The 19,292-nt window shown below is 36.9% G+C and overlaps 1 protein-coding gene across 2 annotated transcripts in view; it reads right to left on the bottom strand.

Annotated features, from left to right (window-relative positions):
• Window positions 1–4,112: 4,112 nt before the first annotated feature.
• Window positions 4,113–19,292, bottom strand: part of slc11a2 (solute carrier family 11 member 2) — a 72,656-nt gene continuing 57,476 nt past the window's right edge. For both annotated transcript variants that reach the window (XM_061875494.1, XM_061875495.1), the window contains exons 15-17: window positions 18,506–18,659; window positions 16,558–16,611; window positions 4,113–5,136 (exon numbers count right to left, since the gene is read on the bottom strand). In XM_061875494.1, coding sequence (XP_061731478.1) covers window positions 5,074–5,136; window positions 16,558–16,611; window positions 18,506–18,659 — 271 coding nt within the window. In that variant the 3' untranslated portion in view covers window positions 4,113–5,073. The remainder of the gene's footprint in view (window positions 5,137–16,557; window positions 16,612–18,505; window positions 18,660–19,292) is intronic.

Genomic DNA, 19,292 nt, shown 5'->3' with positions numbered 1-19,292 from the left:
ATAGTGAAACCCAATATCTAAGTTACATTTAAACCAGTGTGGGTGGCACTGGGAGCAGGTGGGTAAAGTGTCTTGCACAAGGACACAACGGCAGTAACTAGGATGGCACAAGCGGGAATCGAACCTGCAACCCTCAAGTTGCTGGCACGGCCACTCTACCAACCGAGCTATGCCGCCCCAATCTCTGTGTCTCCTTGCTGCTCAGGCAAATCAAAAAATGTATTTTCCCTTTTGATGACATGAAATCATCGGCAAAGTGCAAGTTTGGGGGCCCCTGCATGACAGGGAGACAAGACGGGACCGCCGACGGGTCAGCCAATTATGGCGCTCCTTAAAAAGGTGTGAAATAGGTGAATATTGGGGGAGGTTGGGAGAGTAAAACAAGACTGAGGCAAGGGGAAAACAACCTCACAGCCATAGCACACATAAACATGTTAAAGTTAAAGTTAAGTTAAAGTACCCATGATTGTCACACACACACTGGGTGTGGAGAAATTATTCTCTACATTTGACCCATCACCCTTGATCAGCCCCTGGGAGGTGAGGGGAGCAGTGAGCAGCAGCAGTGGCCGCGCCCGGGATCATTTTTGGTGATTTAACCCGCAATTAAAACCCTTGATAATGATTGTCAAGCAGGGAGGTAATGGCTCCCATTTTTTTAATAGTCTTTGGTATGACTCAGCATCAAGGGTTGGAATTGGGGGGTTGAATCACCAAAATTTTTTCCCAGGCGCGGCCTCCACTGCTCCTCACTGCTCCCCTCACCTCCAAAGGGGTGATCAAAGGTGATGGGTCAAATGCAGAGAATTATTTTCAACCACACCAAACAGCGGTGGCCGCGCCCGGGAATCATTTGTGGTGATTTAACCCCCAATTCCAACCCTCCAAGCGTCAAGCAGGAGTCCTGGGATGGGGTCCAGACTGAGGCCAAGGAAAAACAACCTCAAAGCCATAGCACACATAAACATGTTAAAGTTAAAGTTAAGTTAAAGTACCCGTGATAGTCACACACACACTAGGTGTGGAGAAATTATTCTCTGAATTTGACTCATCACCCTTGATCAGCCTCTGGGAGGTGAGGGGAGCAGTGAGCAGCAGCGGTGGCCACGCCCGGGAATCATTTATGGTGATTTAACCCCCAATTCCAAGCCTTGATGCTGAGTGCCAAACAGGGAGGTAATGGGTCCCATTTTTATGGTTTTTGGTATGACTTAGCCAGGGTTTGAACTCACAACCTACCCATCTCAGGTCAGACACTCTAACACAGGGGTCACCAAGCTTTTTGAAAGCAAGAGCAACTTCTCGAGTACTGATTAATGCAAAGGGCTACCAGTTTGATACACACTTCAATAAAATGCCAGAAATAGCCAATTTGCTCAATTTACCTTTAACTCTATGTTTGATTAATAATTAATTATATTTATCTTTGTGGAAACACTGATCATCTTAATGATTTGTCACAATAAATATATATAGAAACAGATAAATATATTTTTTTAAAAAGGGTATTTCTGTCTGTCATTCCGTTTTACATTTTTTTTCCTTCTACGGAAAGTTTTTTTGTAGAGAATAAATGATGAAAAAAACACTTAATTGAACAGTTTAAAAGAGGAGAAAACTAAAAAAAAAAAAATAAATTTTGAAACATAGTTTATCTTTAATTTCGACTCTTTAAAATTCAAAATTCAACTGAAAAAAAGAAGAAAAAAACTAGGTAATTCGAATCTTTTTGAAAAAATATAAAAAATAATTTAGGAAAATTCATTTGTAATTTTCCTAATTAAGATTAATTTTAGAATTTTGATGACATGTTTTAAATAGGTTAAAATCCAATCTGCACTTTGTTAGAATATATAACAAATTGGACCAAGCTATATTTCTAACAAAGACAAATCGTTATTTCTTCCAGATTTTCCAGAACAAAAATTTTAAAAGAAATTTAAAAGACTTTGAAATAAGATTTAAATTTGATTCTACAGATTTTCTAGATTTGCAAGAATACATTTTTTTTATTTAAATCATAAGTTTGAAGAAATATTTCACAAATATTCTTTGTCCAAAAAACAAAAGCTAAATTCAAGAATTAAATTAAAGTGTATTTATTATTCTTTACAATAAAAACATTAATTGACTTGAACATTGATTTAAATTGTCAGGAAAGAAGAGGAAGGAATTTAAAAGGTAAAAAGGTATATGTGTTTAAAAATCCTAAAATCATTTTTAAGGTTGTATTTTTTCTCTAAAATTGTCTTTCTGAAAGTTATAAGAAGCAAAGTAAAAAAAAAAAAAATGAATTTATTTAAACAAGTGAAGACCAAGTCTTTAAAATAATTTCTTGGATTTTCAAATTCTGTTGGAGTTTTGTCTCTCTTAGAATTAAAAATGTCGAGCAAAGCGAGACCAGCTTGCTAGTAAATAAATACCATTTAAAAAAATAGAGGCAGCTCACTGGTAAGTGCTGCTACTTGAGCTATTTTTAGAACAGGCCAGGGGGCGACTCATCTGGTCCTTACGGGCGACCGCATTGGTGACCCCTGCTCTAACCACTAGTTACATAGAATCAACAAAACTTGCAATTGAGGAGTGAGGAGCTACAGAGGCCGGCTGCTAATCTGGACATAAATTTAAATCTTAAATGACATAAATAATTTTTGGATTCACTATTTTACTGTATCTATTTAATTATTCACACCACGGTTAAATGACATAATTCACATTTTTGTTATGTTTGTGCCCAATTGTTGGTCATTAAATTGCAAAAACAATAAAAAACTTTTTTTTTTTTTTTTACATTCAATGCAATATTATTTACCTTTTTTTCTTGACATATCCTGCATGTACTCATTGATTATTTTCTTTTCCTTTTTTTTAAACAGTAATCTGTCTACATGCCTCCACTGTGAAAGTGAATGATGCATCTTTGGTCACTTTTCTTGCACAATTGTTTATTAAATTACAAAACTGTCAAAAACACACGGTAGAGCATTTAAAAAAACAACAACAACATGTTAATCACAGTCATGTCTCAATATGGTCGTATAAAACTCTAACATTTGGAAAATGTCAGTTACTTCTCCATACATGCAGCATGTGACTCGTACGTGGTCGTCATCATCCTGTGGTCACGGGCACACATTTTGGCATGAAAGTGCTCAAAAAAATGAATCTTAAACTACATTTTTGGTCTGAAAAAAAGAAGAAAAAAGAAAAAATATAATAAAAAAAAAAAAACACATTATGTGATACGTATGTATGTATGTGTATATATATATATATATATATATATATATATATATATATATATATATATACACATACATACATATACACGCACACATTATATATATACATATATATATATATATATATATATATATATATATATATATACACACACATATATATATATATATATATATACACATTATGTCATATGTATATATATATATAAACATTCAGTATATATATGTACATACATACATACATACATATAACACAATGTATATATACATATACAGTATATATATATATATATATATATACGTGTATACATTTATATACACATTTATATGTATAGATGTATACAGTATATACACATGTATACATATAAATTTATATGTGTACATGAATATATACACATGTATATGTATATATATATACTTATACATGTATATATACACATATACATACATACATACATACACACATATATACGCATATACATATATACACACATTTATTTACATACATATATACTGTACATATATACACACACACACATATATATATATACACATTATGTCATATGTATATATAGATATGTATATATATATATATATATATATATATAAATACAGTATATATATGTATATGTATGTGTATATATACATACATTATACATATAAACATTCAGTATATATACATGTACGTACATACATACATATAACAATGTATATATACATATACATGTATATATATATACTGTATGTGTATATATACATATACATGTATACATTTATATACACATTTATATGTATACATGAATATATACACATGTATATGTATATATATATATACTTATACATGTATATATACACATATACACGCATATACATATATACACACATTTACTTACATACATATATACTGTACACATATATATATATATACATATATATGTACATATATACACACACACATATATATATGTACATATATAGACACACACACACACACACACACACACACACACACATATATATAATCATATACAATGAAAAAAACTTTTCCAGCAAACAAAAAACACATTAAAACCAAATCAACAAGACAAATGTCAACAATTTGGTTCAAAAGTGAAAGCAGCACAATGTTTGTTTTTCTGTTTTTCTGCTTTACCAGCGGCGGGAGGCAAGTATGTGAACAGCTGCGACACTCCAGGTAGAAAACATGATGTCACGTACACGCCGCTAAATACATCTTCATAATACATGCATGGATGTGATTCTGACTTTGGAAAGTCAAGACCTGCTCCTTCGCGGTGCAACGTAAGGCAAGGAACATCATCCACGGGTGTACAGCAGCCCATTCATTCACCTAATAATGTCCACAAATGTGGACATGCAGTCATAAAGAAGTGCACCGACAGCATAAATTAGTGAATATAATCAGCAAGGTGCAACAATCACAAAAACATTCCATTCTGTAGAGCTGAGTTCCACAGTAAATTCTCACAAGCATGAAGTGGAATTACACGTCCACTGTCCTTAGAAAGTACCCCAAAAATGTGACATACATAAATAAATTGAGATGTTTATCATTTTCCATGTATTTTTCATACATTGACTACGTAATAAAACAAGTTTTTGCTTTTTATCTGTGTATTTCTTTAAAGGTACGACTTGATACTAATGTCTGAGCTGGTTTGTGTCCTGCGCAGGCACTTTGTTGGGAGAGCAAGACCAGCACGAGGACCCTTTAAGGACACTTGGGAACAGAAAGGCACCCCGCAGGTGAAGATGCAAACATATACTGGCCATTGTCCAGTGGTGCACCGTCGCCGTTCTTCTACCTCTCCTAAAAACTGTCCACGCTCATGTCGGTCAGTAAGTAAATGTCCGTGTGGCGGCTCAGCCCCATCTGCAGAGGACAGGAAGGACAGAGTGAGCAGATCGTGGCTCACCGTCAACAAAGAAAAAAGATGGAACACGCAACATGCGAGCAGGCGAACAAACACACAATTTTTGGGGGAAAATGAGGTCAGGTGACTTTGATCCAGTCCCTGTCGATTTTGAACCACTTGAATTAGGTGTGGAAGTCTCTCACCTCGGATCAAAATGTTTCTTATTAAACCACGGAAAGTCCTGCAAAAAGGGTATTTTGCACGGCACACACCACCGTGAACCTCAAAGTGTTCACAAGCCCTCCAATGAAGCCGAGGGGACATCTCAAGGATCGTGCATCGGAGCTCACTTTGGAGCTTCGGGGCAAAGACTGTGAATGTACATGTCATTTCTTCAGTAGATGTGCAACAGTTCTAAAATAAATAAATAAATAAAAACACTTTCACATTGTCATTAAGGGGTATTGTGTGGAGAATTTTGAGGACGAAGAAAGGTTTTTTTTTGGATTTTTTTGCAACATTTCTAAAAAAAAATCATTGTCGTAGGGTATTGTGTGGAGAATTTTGAGGACAAAAATGGGTTTTTTTTGCACAAAATGTGGCTGTAAATACACCCCAAAAAATCAAATTGTCATTATGGGGTATTGTGTGGAGAATATTGAGGACAAAAAGGCTTTTTTTTTGCACAAAATGTGGCTGTGAAAATAGTAAAAAAAAAAAAAATCACATTGTCATTATGGTCATATTGTGTGGAGAATTTTGAGAACAAAAAAGCTTTTTTTTTTGCAATATTTCAAAAAAAAAAAAAAATCACATTGTCATAGGGTATTGTGTAGAGAATTTTGAGTACAAAAATGTTTTTTTTTTTGCATAAAATGTGGCTGTAAATACACAAAAAAAATCACATTGTCATTATCGGGTATTGTGTGGAGAATTTTGAGAACAAAAAAGCTTTTTTTTTGCAACATTTCCCCAAAAAAATCACATTGTCATTATGGGGTGGAGAATGTTGAGGACAAAAAGTCTTTTTTTTTGCATAAAATGTGGCTGTAAAAACACCCCAAAAAATTCATATTGTCATTATGGGGTATTGTGTGGAGAATTTTAAAGGACGAAGAAAGCTTTTTTTTTTTTTTTTTGCAACATTTGTAAAAAAAAAATATCACATTGTCATAGGGTATTGTGTGGAGAATTTTGAGGAAAAAAAGGCTTTTTTTTGCATGAAATGTGGCTGTAAAAACAGTAAAAAAAATTCACATTGTCATTATGGGGAATTGTGTAGAGAATTTTGAGGACAAAAAGGCTGTTTTTTTTTTTTTTCATTAACTGTGGCTGTAAAAACACATTCCGGATGCACTATATTACCTCACGGACTTATAAAATAGCCTGTTAGAGTTTTATCAAACTGGACGCCTCACCCATTAGATTAATGGACAGAATTGCTTCAAATTAGACTCATTTTCAGTTTTACTTATGTACATGTCATTTTTTGGCAGTTTTTTTATTTTTACAATAAATTTGCAACATTTCTAAAACAAAACAAAACAAAAAAAAAATTCACATTACCACCACGGGGTATTGTGTGGAGAATGTTGAGGACAAAAAGGCTTTTTTTTTTTTTTTTTTGTGCATAAAACGTGGCTGTAAAATCAAAACATTGTCATTATGGATTGTGTGGAGAACTTCGAGGACTAAAATGCTTTTTTGTTGTTGCATAAAATGTGGCTGTAAAAACAAAAACAAAAAATCACATTGCCATTATGGAATATTTTGTGGAGAATTTTGAGGACGAAAAGGCTTCTTTTTTGTATAAAATGTGGCTGTAAAAACAGTAAAAAAAAAAAAAAAAGCACAGTCATTATGGAATATTGTGTGGAGAATTTTGAGGACAAAATGGCTTTTTTTTTTGCATAAAATGTGGCTGTAAAAACACTAACACAATTCACATTGTCATTATGGGGTATTGTGTGGAGAATTTTGAGGACAAAAAGGCTTTTTTTTGCATAAAATGCTGCTGTAAAAACAGAAAAAAAATTCACATTGTCATTATGGGATGTTGCGTGAAAAATTTTAGGGACAAAAAAGTTTTTTGTTTTTTTGCATAAAATGTGGCGGTAAATACACTAAAAAAAATAGTTGTCATTATGGGGAATTGTGTGAAGAATTTTGGGGACAAAGAGGCTTTTTTTCTATAATATGTGGCTGTATAAATACTTTAAAAAATCACATTGTCATTATGGGGTATTGTGTGGAGAATTTCGGGAACAAAAAGGCTTTTTTTTGCATAAAATGTGGCTGGAAACACAAAAAAAATTCACATTGTCATTATGGGGTATTGTGTGGAGAATTTTTGAGACAAAGAGGCTTTTTTCTTTTGCATAAAATGTGGCTGTAAAAACACTTAAAAAAAATCACATTGTTATTATGGGGTATTGTGTGGAGAATTTTGGGGACAAAGAGGCTTTTTTCTTTTGCATAACAAGTGGCTGTAAAAACACTTAAAAAAAATCACATTGTCATTATGGGGTATTGTGTGGAGAATTTCGGGGACAAAAAGGCTTTTTTTGGCATAAAATGTGGCTGAAAACACACAAAAAAAATTCACATTGTCATTATGGGGTATTGTGTGGAGAATTTAGAGGACAAAAAGGCTTTTTTTCTTTTGCATAAAATGTGGCTGTAAAAACTGTAAAAAAAAAAAAAAAAATCACATTGTCATTATGGGATATTGTGTGGAGAATTTCGGGGACAAAAAGGCTTTTTTTGGCATAAAATGTGGCTGAAAACACAAAAAAAAATTCACATTGTCATTATGGGGTATTGTGTGGAGAATATTGAGGACAAAAGGGCTTTTTTGTTGCATAAAATGTGGCTGTAAAAACAGTAAAAAAAAAAAAAAAATCACATTGTCATTATGGGGTATTGTGTGGAGAATATTGAAGACAAAAAGGCTTTTTTTTTTGCACAAAATGTGGCTGTGAAAATACCAAATAAATTCACATTGTCATTATGGGGTATTGTGTGGAGAATTTTGGGCACAAAAAGGCTATTTTGTTTTTTTCGTTTTTGTAAAAACACTTTCCGGATGCACTGTAGTACCTCACAGATGTATACATAGCCTGTTAAAGCTTTATCAAACTGTATGCTTCACCCATTAGACCAGAGCTGGGAAACAATTTTGACTCAGGGGCCACATTGAGAGAGAAAATATGTCTGGGGGGCAATGTGTATGTGTGTATTAATGATATATACACATTTAGCTGTAAAAATCTGTGTGTTTGGGTCCCTTTTTTTCCTGGAACACTAATACCAAAAGTCACAAAGTCTGATAGAATTCCAAAAAGGTTATGACAGACCACCTCAACAAAAAGGAATTGAATTTTTAGTTTTTTTTAACTGAATGTGACACCAAAAAATGTACATGACGATAAATAAAGTGTGATTTACAATATTAACTATGAACAATAAAACACTGAATATTAACAACATGTGAACGTCGCTCCTCTTTTACTTCTCAGACCAGCTATCAAGCAACAAAAATGTAACAAACAAGTGTCATAAACACCTACAATATGATATATTATCACATTTATGCAGAAATTTGTTGTAAAAATTTGCCTCCACATGTGTTTCGGGCTGGCTGCTCTGAAAACAGACCCCGCCCACTCTGCTTTGTTCCTGGTCTGAGCTGCTGTGACGTGGATTACCGTAAAAAGAAAAAACTTTAACACCCAAAAGCGCAGATTTCAACCATTGAAATAGTTCCTAACGTTCAAGACTTACGGCCATTTAAAAAGCAGTGCTGCACATCATAATGGCGGCGACAGTTTTGATGTTAAAGGTCTAAAAAAATGATGTAATTGAACATCTTAACGGGCCGTATTTTGCCCAGATCTGCATTTCATTGACTGATTGATACTTTTATTAGTAGATTGCACAGTACAGTACATATTCCCTACAATTGACCACTAAATGGTAACACCCCAATAAGTTTTTCAACTTGTTTAAGTCGGGGTCCACGTTAATCAATTCATTTGACTAATAAAAGGACAGAATTGCTTCAAATTGGGCTAATTTTTCAGTTTTTATTTCAAAATGATTCCAAAACATAAGACACCAACAAATGTCCATGTATGCATCATTCCCTATTTATTTTCGGTCAAATAAATAGGAATAGACAGCAGGAATAAGACAATAAATGCACAATGTTCGCATCCCTAATGATGTCGACAGAACAAACAAAAAGGTTACAATATGATGATTGTGTGTCAACACACTCTGCCTTGAAGAGTTAACAGCAATTAGGGTGGATTAACGTCATATTTTCACATTTGATGACAAAAACAAAACACATTCAGTGCACAAAGAGCGGCTTTAAATCAGAGCATAAAATCTTTTCTACAGGAGAAACACGAGTCATTCTTTCAAATATGTTAAAAAAACAAAAACAAAAAAAACACTTAATAAGCCAAAGAAGTCTAGGTGTTTCATATTTAACCCTCAAATGCAGCCGTGTGTCAAACTGCTTTTCTTTGAGGGCCATTTTGAAAATATTATGAATTATGCATTGGATTAGTGAAAATATTTTTGATGTACGCCAGGGGTCCCCAAACTTTGTTATATATATATATATATATATATCATACATATATACATGTATATATATACACACACACACACGTTAGGTCAGGAAAAAACACAGAAGCTATTTCATCCCTACAAGCCTGTTTCGCAGGTTTCCCTGCTCTTCAGGGGATTTTATAATAATATAGGCCCCAGCACCCTCCACGACCCCGAAAGGGATAAGTGGTGGAAGATGCATGTATAATAAAATCCTCTGAAGAGCAGGGTAACCTGCAAAACAGGGGATTTTATAATAAAATATATAATAAAATCCCCTGAAAAGCAGGGAAACCTGCAAAACAGGCTTGTAGGGATGAAATAGCCTCTGTGTGTTTTCCTGACCTAACGTATATTCCGTTCTACCCCGGTATTGAGCAATGTATAACGGATAAACCACGGTAGCCTCGTTATATATATATATATATATATATATATATATACACATATATATATACACACATATATATACATATATACACATATATGTATACACACATATATATACATATATACACATATATATATACACACATATATACACATATATATATATACACCTATATATACACACACATATACTGTGTATTTATTCATATATATATATATATATATATATATATATATATATATATGAGATGTCACAGGAAAATGCATTTTTGAACAATATGATTTGCCTGAGTGGCTAGGAGACACCGAGAGTAACAAGCAGTATAAAATGGATTAGAAAGGACAGATATAAAAAAAAAAAATCAAAATACAAAAATAAAATTCACAATTAAATATTTTAACTTGGGACTTCCCGCGGGCCGGATTTTGGACGCTGGCAGGCCGGATCCGGCCCGCGGGCCGTAGTTTGGGGAACCCTGATGCACGCTGTAAAAAAAAAAATCACGGGGGGGACGGTCTCATTCACCAGAATGTTACTGTGAAATATACAGATGTGAAATATAAAGATGTTTTTACCGGGGTTGCAAAATTCCAGGAATATTCAAAGTTGGAAACTTTTAATGTGAATTAACGGGAATAAACATTGAATGCAACATTCTGGATCTTGCAGCATGATTGATAGCTAAAACATGATTTACTGAACATTTAGTAGAATTTCAACTAGAGATGTCCGATAATGGCTTTTTTTGCCGAGATCCGATATTATCCAACTCTTAATTACCGATTCTGATATCAACCAATCACGATATATACGGTCGTGGAATGAACACATTATTATGCCTCATTTTGTTGTTATGCATGAAACTATTTTAACAAGGTTTTTCCAAAATAAATCAACTCAAGTTATAGGGGAAAAAATGCCAACGTGGCAATGCCATATTTATCATTGAAGTCACAAAGTGCATGATTTTTTTTTTCAACATGCATCAAAACAGCAGCTAGTGGTCAGAGTGTCCACCCTGAGATTGGTAGGTCGTGAGTTAAGACTATAAAAATGGGAGCCATTACCTCCCTGCTTGGCACTCAGCATCAAGGATTGGAATTGGGGGTTAAATCACCATAAATTATTCCCGGGCGGGGCACCGCTGCTGCTCACTGCTCCCCTGACCTCCCAGGGGGTGAACAAGGGTGATGGGTCAAATGCAGAGAATCATTTCGCCACACCTAGCGTGTGTGTGACAATCATTGCTACTTTAATTTTAAATTTGGGACATGCTCTCCCTGAGAGAGCATGTGGGCGGAGGTTGTATATTGTAGCGTCCCGGAAGAGGTACTGCTGCATAGGGTTCTGGGTATTTGTTCTGTTGTGTTTATGTTGTGTTACGGTGCGGATGTTCTCCCGAAATGTGTTTGTCATTCTTGTTTGGTGTGGGTTCGCAGTGTGGCGCATATTTGTAACGGTGTTAAAGATGTTTATACGGCCACCCTCAGTGTGACCTGTTTGGCCGTTGACCAAGTATGCGTGGCATTCAATTGTGTGTGTGAAAAGCTGTCTGGGTGGAAATCGGGAGAATGGTTGCCCAGGGAGATTTTCGGGAGAGGCACTGATACTCGGGAGTCTCCCGGGATAAACGGGAGGGTTGGCAAGTATGACTGGGAGACGCAACTGCGTTGTACTTCTCCCTACGTTTGTGTAGTACTAAGTACAACAGCGTTTTTAAAAGTCCTAAATGTTACTTTTTGAAACCGATAATTTCCGATATTACATTTTAAAGCATTTATCGGCCGATATTATCGGACATCTCTCCCGTCCAAAGGCAAAACCCAGTAACTCAATTTTGGTCAAAACTGAGCTGATAATAATTTTGGAGTTCCTAGGTGATATCCTTTACATTCGTGTATGCGATATTATAATTTTTTCCGTAAGTAAGCTGTTACACGCATGGCAGGACCTAGCAACTACCACATAACCGCGTAGATACAACCAGAAAAACCTAGTATTTGCACGAATGTGGGCCGACGGTCAAGCTGATCATGTGATATTAGGACACGACGGGGTAATTGGAAAATTGGCCCAGGACGTTGCAAGCACCTTTTTGATTCTTCCCCGTGCATAGTCTTTTGGCCACAGATAACTGTGGAGGTCAAAATAAAAAGTGGACGCTGTACACGGCACTTGCCCAACGTGCAAACGCAGACTGGGGCCCACCCGAGATCGTGATCAAATATCTGGAGAAAGGGCACACGTTCATGAGAGCAGATTCAATCGGAAAGAAAATGAAAGCTCAAGAAAACATCGATACGTTTGATGACTCTGTAAATCTTTGTAAGACGGCGTCAAGATAGATTGGTTTTCCTTTGTTTTCTCAAAATCAGCTAGAAGTGAGTTGCTAGGTTTTGCCTTTGGACGGGAGATCTCTAGTCTTGAAACAAGTGAGACCAAATTGGGTGCACTTCCTGGTTGCAGCCACTAGAGGCGCTGTTGTTTCACGTGACATCAGCCTCTGTGCAACATTATTCGAATAAATAAATAATAATAATAATAATGGATTAAATTTATATAGCGCTTTTCTCTCAACTACATTCTCAAACATATCGATAATACTCACATATTCTTATGAAATAAGTTGTTTTAAAGTGGATTGTTTGTGTGGGGGACAAAAAGGGAACATATTCCAAATGTTTCCCCCGACAGCAGCAATAATTGAAGTGAATTGTCTTCTTATTGTTTATTTGTTTATTTATTTATTATATATTTGTTGTTTATTTGTTCATTTATTGTTCTATTACGGGCATTCCCAAGAAACAACTTATCTCATCCATTAATTTTTTTTTACCTTTACTTAGGAAGACTTCTGATTTGGAGGAACTTGGCCTTTATTCACATCAAGCTGACAGATTAACAAACAAATGTGAAGTGAATTATATTTATATAGCGCTTTTCTCTAGTGACTCAAAGCGCTTTACATAGTGAAACCCAATATCTAAGTGACATTTAAAGCAGTGTGGGTGGCACTGGGAGCAGGTGGGTAAAGTGTCTTGCTCAAGGACACAACGGCAGTGACTAGGATGGCGGAAGCGGGAATCGAACCTGCAACCCTCAAGTTGCTGGCACAGCCACTCTACCAACCGAGCTATGCCGCCCCAATCTGACTCCTTGTTTAGAACCTTTTTGGCTGAGAGAGCCATGAAAGCCAAATATTTGAAAATGTATTTCTGTGAGAGATGTACAATATTTTACAACATTGAATACAACTAAATGTGTGCATTTTTAAGTAAGAACAACATTTTTAGAGTATGATAAGTCTCTTATTCTTTTTAATAACATTGTTATTCTGAAGTTAACCGATAATAAATAAAACACTTTTAATGAACAGGTGCGGAAGAAAACGGATGGATGGATTAAGATGCATGAGAATGTTTTATATTATGAACGTATTTTTAACACGGAATAATTCATTACTTATCGTGTTAAGCAATGTCAGCTAATATTAATCTGAGAGCCAGATGCAGTCATCAAAAGAGCCACATCTGGCTCTAAGGCCATAGGTTCCCTACCCCTGGTTTAGGTCTTGAAGCAAGTGAGACCAAATTGGGTGCACTTCCCGGTTGCAGCCACTAGAGGCGCTGTTGTTTCAGTCAACAAGAAGGAGGTGACATCAGTTCCTGTGCAACGTTATTCAAATAAATAATAATAATGGATTAAATGTATATAGTGCTTTTCTATCAATTATATACTCAAAAATAAATATCAATAATACTCACATATTCATATAAAATAAGTTGTTTTAAAGTAGATTGCTTGTGTGGGGGACAAAAAGGGAACATATTCCAAATGTTTCCCTGACAGCAGCAATCATTAAAGTGAAATGTCTTCTTATTGTTCCATTATGGGGCATTCCCAAGAAACAACTTATGAAAGCAGCGTTTTCATGAACAAATGAAATCAAAGAAAAAAAATATTCACATTATGAGTCTGTGGAACGCTCTCCCTGACCACCTGAGGGCACCTCAGACTGTGGATGCTTTTAAAAAAAGGCTTAAAAACCCATCTTTTTAAAAAAGCCTTTCTATAGACATGCATGCTGGTTGTAGCCTTTGGGCTGTTTCTAGTTTTATATTTTATTTATTATTACTATTTTTTACACTGTGGTACTTTGAGGTTGTTTGCTCAACGTAAAGTGCTTTTTACAAATAAAATCTATTATTATTATTATTAGTATGATGCATTTGAGGCATTTAGTCATCATTCATGCTTTTCGTTTAGGACTCCGTTGTGATGAAATGTTTTGTTGACAGTCTTCACCGTTTACTGAGAAAAGTCAGCAGAGCACAGTATTAATTAATCACACATACAATGTCTGAAAAAGGCACAGTCCAGCTTTCCTTATTTCCGCACATCTATATTTCCGGAACAGATTTAGATTTGAGGTTGAAAGTAAAGCAATATAAACGATCTGCAAGCAAAATGGAGGAATGATCTCTTTTAAGAACATGGGACGTGTGTGGAACCTAGCAGGGGTCAGAGGTCACACCCATACTTGCCAACCATCCCGGTTTTTCCCGGAAGACTTCCGAATTCCAGTGCACAACTATTGTACCGAATTTATCCCGATTTCCACCCGGACAACAATATTAGGGGCGTCCTCTCTCACCGCAAACCTTCACCCATTAACAGTCGCTTTTCCTCCGAATAAACATCGTGTCGGCCCAGTCACATAATGTAGTGTTGGAGGGGTTTAACAATGGACTTTATTCGAAGATGTCAAGACAAGCAGACACGTTGTATGATCTTTTAACTTGTTTAATGATAACGTTCATTTCAAGCGCACACACACACACACAAAGTGACTGCAACGCATACTTGGTCAACAGCCATACAGGTCACACTGAAGGTGGACGTATAAACAACTTTAACACTGTTACTAACATGCGGCCACACTGTCAACCTACACCAAACTAGAAATATGAACACTACAATAGAATTGGCCACTAGATGAGACCAAACTACTCAGAGCGGCCTGTTCTATCTGTTGGCCACTGAAGGGCTCAGGCAGCATATATTGGATTAAACGTGTGTAAAAGTGACCATGTGGGTGTTATTTAATGTTTAAAGATCTCTGATAATGTTAAAGAACATTTCGGGAGAACATCCGCACCGTAACACAACAGAAGAAATGCCCAGAACCCCTTGCAGCACTAACTCTTCCGGGACGCTACAACGATATCTACGGCTTTCGGAGCTCAGTGCACAACTGCACACTGAGACAAAGCAGAAGAACGAAGAACAGACATGGCGACGACGAGTAAGCTCCAAAATGATTGGAAAAAATTAATTTAATTTCATCCAGGACAGCAGAATTTAATTTCATCCAGGACAGCCCGAAAGGGAGGCAAAATGGAGGAATGATCTCTTGTTTAATGATAACGTTAATTTCAAGCACATACACACAAGTGAATGCAATGCATACTTGGTCAACAGCCATACAGGTCACACTGAGGGTGGCCGTATAAACAACTTTAACACTGTTACTAACATGCGGCCACACTGTCAACCCACACCAAACGAGAACATTTCGGGAGAACATCCTCACCCTACCACAACGGAACAAACATCCCAGAACGCTACAACGATATCTACGGCTTTCGGAGCTCAGTGCACAACTGCACACTGAGACAAAGCAGAAGAACGAAGAACAGACATGGCGACGCAGCCACGCCCTCAATACAGCCGCCCCCCTGCCCCCAAATCCCGAATTCGGAGGTCTGAAGGTTGGCAAGTATGGGTTACACGGCAGGAGAAACCTACCATGCTCGACTAAATAACACCGGATGCAAGAAATCCAGCAACAAAACTGCAGCAGGACTTTGCTGCAGATTTTAACAGACACCCATACAAAGTCTGTATTTAAATTCATTTGGATTTGGTGAGGAACTTAACAGGAAATTATTTTTTTGGTGATTTAATGCTAGTAGAGTTTTCACTGTGAGGTGTTATGGGACTACAGCAAAAGTCTGTTTAGGGACGTCAAATACACGCTGAAGGTGTTTTATTTGTAAAAATCAGTGTCAGAGAGGATAAAATAGGCCTCGAATTTGCACAAACGTTTCAAGGCGGTCAAAGGACTAACTTGTTCGGCTCTTCCCTTCAAAACATTTGCCCTGAAATGCAACAAAGGACCTTAGAGGATGCACTGGAGATTTGTTTTTTTTCAAGCCTCGCGTTGTGGAAATGTCAAAATCTGTTCATGAGCGCAAGGAAAAAAAAAAAAACATTGGAGGAGGAATAGGTTTTCGAGGTGAACTTGCGGAGTCCTGGTAGTGTACAGTACAGGGGTCAGAGTCTTCAGAGGAAAGAGGAATGCTGCTCATCCCTAGGAGTCGAACTCAGACTGTTCTTCTATCAACACAGCAGGTCGATTGCTTACCCTGCTGCCAAAGTCCAGACAGGAGACCCCCAGGGCGACCAAACAGTGCCACACCTGCAGACAAGACAAGGCGAGGCAAAAGTCAAGACAAAGACCACTTTGACCCTTGGAGATGGTCACTGTCTTTTTTTAAAATGGACTTTCATGAGTGAATGACAAATATAACATCTTACATCATCCTAATATACAAACCCCGTTTCCATATGAGTTGGGAAATTGTGTTAGATGTAAATATAAACAGAATACAATGATTTGCAAATCATTTTCAACCCATATTCAGTTGAATGCACTACAAAGACAACATATTTGATCTTCAAACTCATAAACTTTTTCTTTTTTTTTGCAAATAATAATTAACTTAGAATTTCAAGGCTGCAACACGTGCCAAAGTAGTTGGGAAAGGGCATGTTCACCACTGTGTTACATCACCTTTTCTATAAACAACACTCAATAAACGTTTGGGAACTGAGGAAACTAATTGTTGAAGCTTTGAAAGTGGAATTCTTTCCCATTCTTGTTTTATGTAGAGCTTCAGTCCTTCAACAGTCTGGGGTCTCTGCTGTCGTATTTTACGCTTCATAATGCGACACACATTTTTGATGGGAGACAGGTCTGGACTGCAGGCGGGCCAGGAAAGTCCCTGCACTCTTTTTTTTACGAAGCCACGCTGTTGTAACACGTGCTGAATGTGGCTTGGCATTGTCTTGCTGAAATAAGCAGGGGCGTCCATGAAAAAGACGGCGCTTAGATGGCAGCATATGTTGTTCCAAAACCTGTATGTACCTTTCTGCATTAATGGTGCCTTCACAGATGTGTAAGTTACCCATGCCTTGGGCACTAATGCACCCCCATACCATCACACATGCTGGCTTTTGAACTTTGCGTCGATTACAGTCTGGTTCGCTTCTCCTTTGGTCTGGATGACACAATTTGAAATATGGACTTTTCAGACCACAGAACACTTTTCCACTTTGCATCAGTCCATCTTAGATGATCTCGGGCCCAGAGGAGCCAGCGGCGTTTCTGGATGTTGTTGATAAATGGCTTTCGCTTTGCATAGTAGAGTTTTAACTTGCACTTACAGATGTAGCGACAAACTGTATTTAGTGACAGTGGTTTTCTGAAGTGTTCCTGAGCCCATGTGGTGATATCCTTTAGAGATTGATGTCGGTTTTTGATACAATGCCGTCTGAGGGATCGAGGCTCACGGTCATTCAATGTTGGTTTCCGGCCATGCCGCTTACGTGGAGTGATTTCTCCAGATTCTCTGAATCTTTTGATGATATTATGGAGCGTAGATGTTGAAATCCCTAAATTTCTTGCAATGTCACTTTGAGAAAGGTTGTTCTTAAACTGTTTGACTATTTGCTCACACAGTTGTGGACAAAGGGGTGTACCTCGCCCCATCCTTTCTTGTGAAAGACTGAGCATTTTTTGGGAAGCTGTTTTTATAGCCAATCATGGCACCCACCTGTTCCCAATTAGCCTGCACACCTGTGGGATGTTCCAAATAAGTGTTTGATGAGCATTCCTCAACTTTATCAGTATTTATTGCCACCTTTCCCAACTTCTTTGTCACGTGTTGCTGGCATCAAATTCTAAAGTTGATGATTATTTGCACACAAAAAAAATGTTTATCAGTTTGAACATCAAATATGTTGTCTTTGTAGCATATTCAACTGAATATGGCTTGAAAAGGATTTGCAAATCATTGTATTCTGTTTATATTTACATCTATATATTTCTCAACTCATATGGAAACGGGGTTTGTAACTAAATAGTTACTTTTCACAGTAACCTGTTACTTTTTGGTGTAAGTAACTGAGTTAATAACTGGGTTACTTTTGAAATAAAGTAACTAGTAACTGTAACTAGTCACTAGTTTTCAGTAACTAAGCCAACACTCACTTTGGAGGCCCCAGTCATAGATGTGATGACGCAGACTCACCAGGTAGCAAACAAAGCACAGGTAGGCCACGGAGAGAAGCGCCACCAGCACATAGAGCGCCACACTGTGTAGGCTGGTGACGTAAACCACCACAAAGTACATGTTGATGGCACACACCACCAAGACCAGGACACCGCCACAGATCTTCCACACCCTGAAGGAAATAGGAGGACACGGTCAGCATTCTGAGGAATGACGGTTAGTACCAAATATTGACAAACTGCATGGAGAAAGGGTCTTCTGTAAATGTGTCCAATAGTTGGGAAAGGGCATGTTCACCACTGTGTTACATCACCTTCTCTTTTAACAACACTCAATAAACGTTTGGGAACTGAGGAAACTAATTGTTGAAGCTTTGAAAGTGGAATTCTTTCCCATTCTTGTTTTATGTAGAGCTTCAGTCCTTCAACAGTCCGGGGTCTCCGCTGTCCTATTTTACGCTTCATAATGCGCCACACATTTTTGATTAGAGATGGGTCTGGACTGCAGGCGGACCAGGAAAGTACCCGCACTCTTTTTTTTACGAAGCCACGCTGTTGTAACACATGCTGAATGTGGTTTGCATGGAGAAAGGGTCTTCTGTAAATGTGTCCAATAGTTGGGAAAGGGCATGTTCACCACTGTGTTACATCACCTTCTCTTTTAACAACACTCAATAAACGTTTGGGAACTGAGGAAACTAATTGTTGAAGCTTTGAAAGTGGAATAGAATGAATAATCATTTGTTATCATTTCACAGCACAAATATATTTGGACCACGGCCACAGCACAAACACATAATGAACTC

Source organism: Nerophis ophidion, linkage group LG16 (assembly GCF_033978795.1).
Source record: "Nerophis ophidion isolate RoL-2023_Sa linkage group LG16, RoL_Noph_v1.0, whole genome shotgun sequence".
Lineage (NCBI taxonomy): Eukaryota > Metazoa > Chordata > Actinopteri > Syngnathiformes > Syngnathidae > Nerophis > Nerophis ophidion.
The sequence above is the reverse complement of the archived record's forward strand: the minus strand, read 5'-3'. Positions and strand labels throughout refer to the sequence as shown.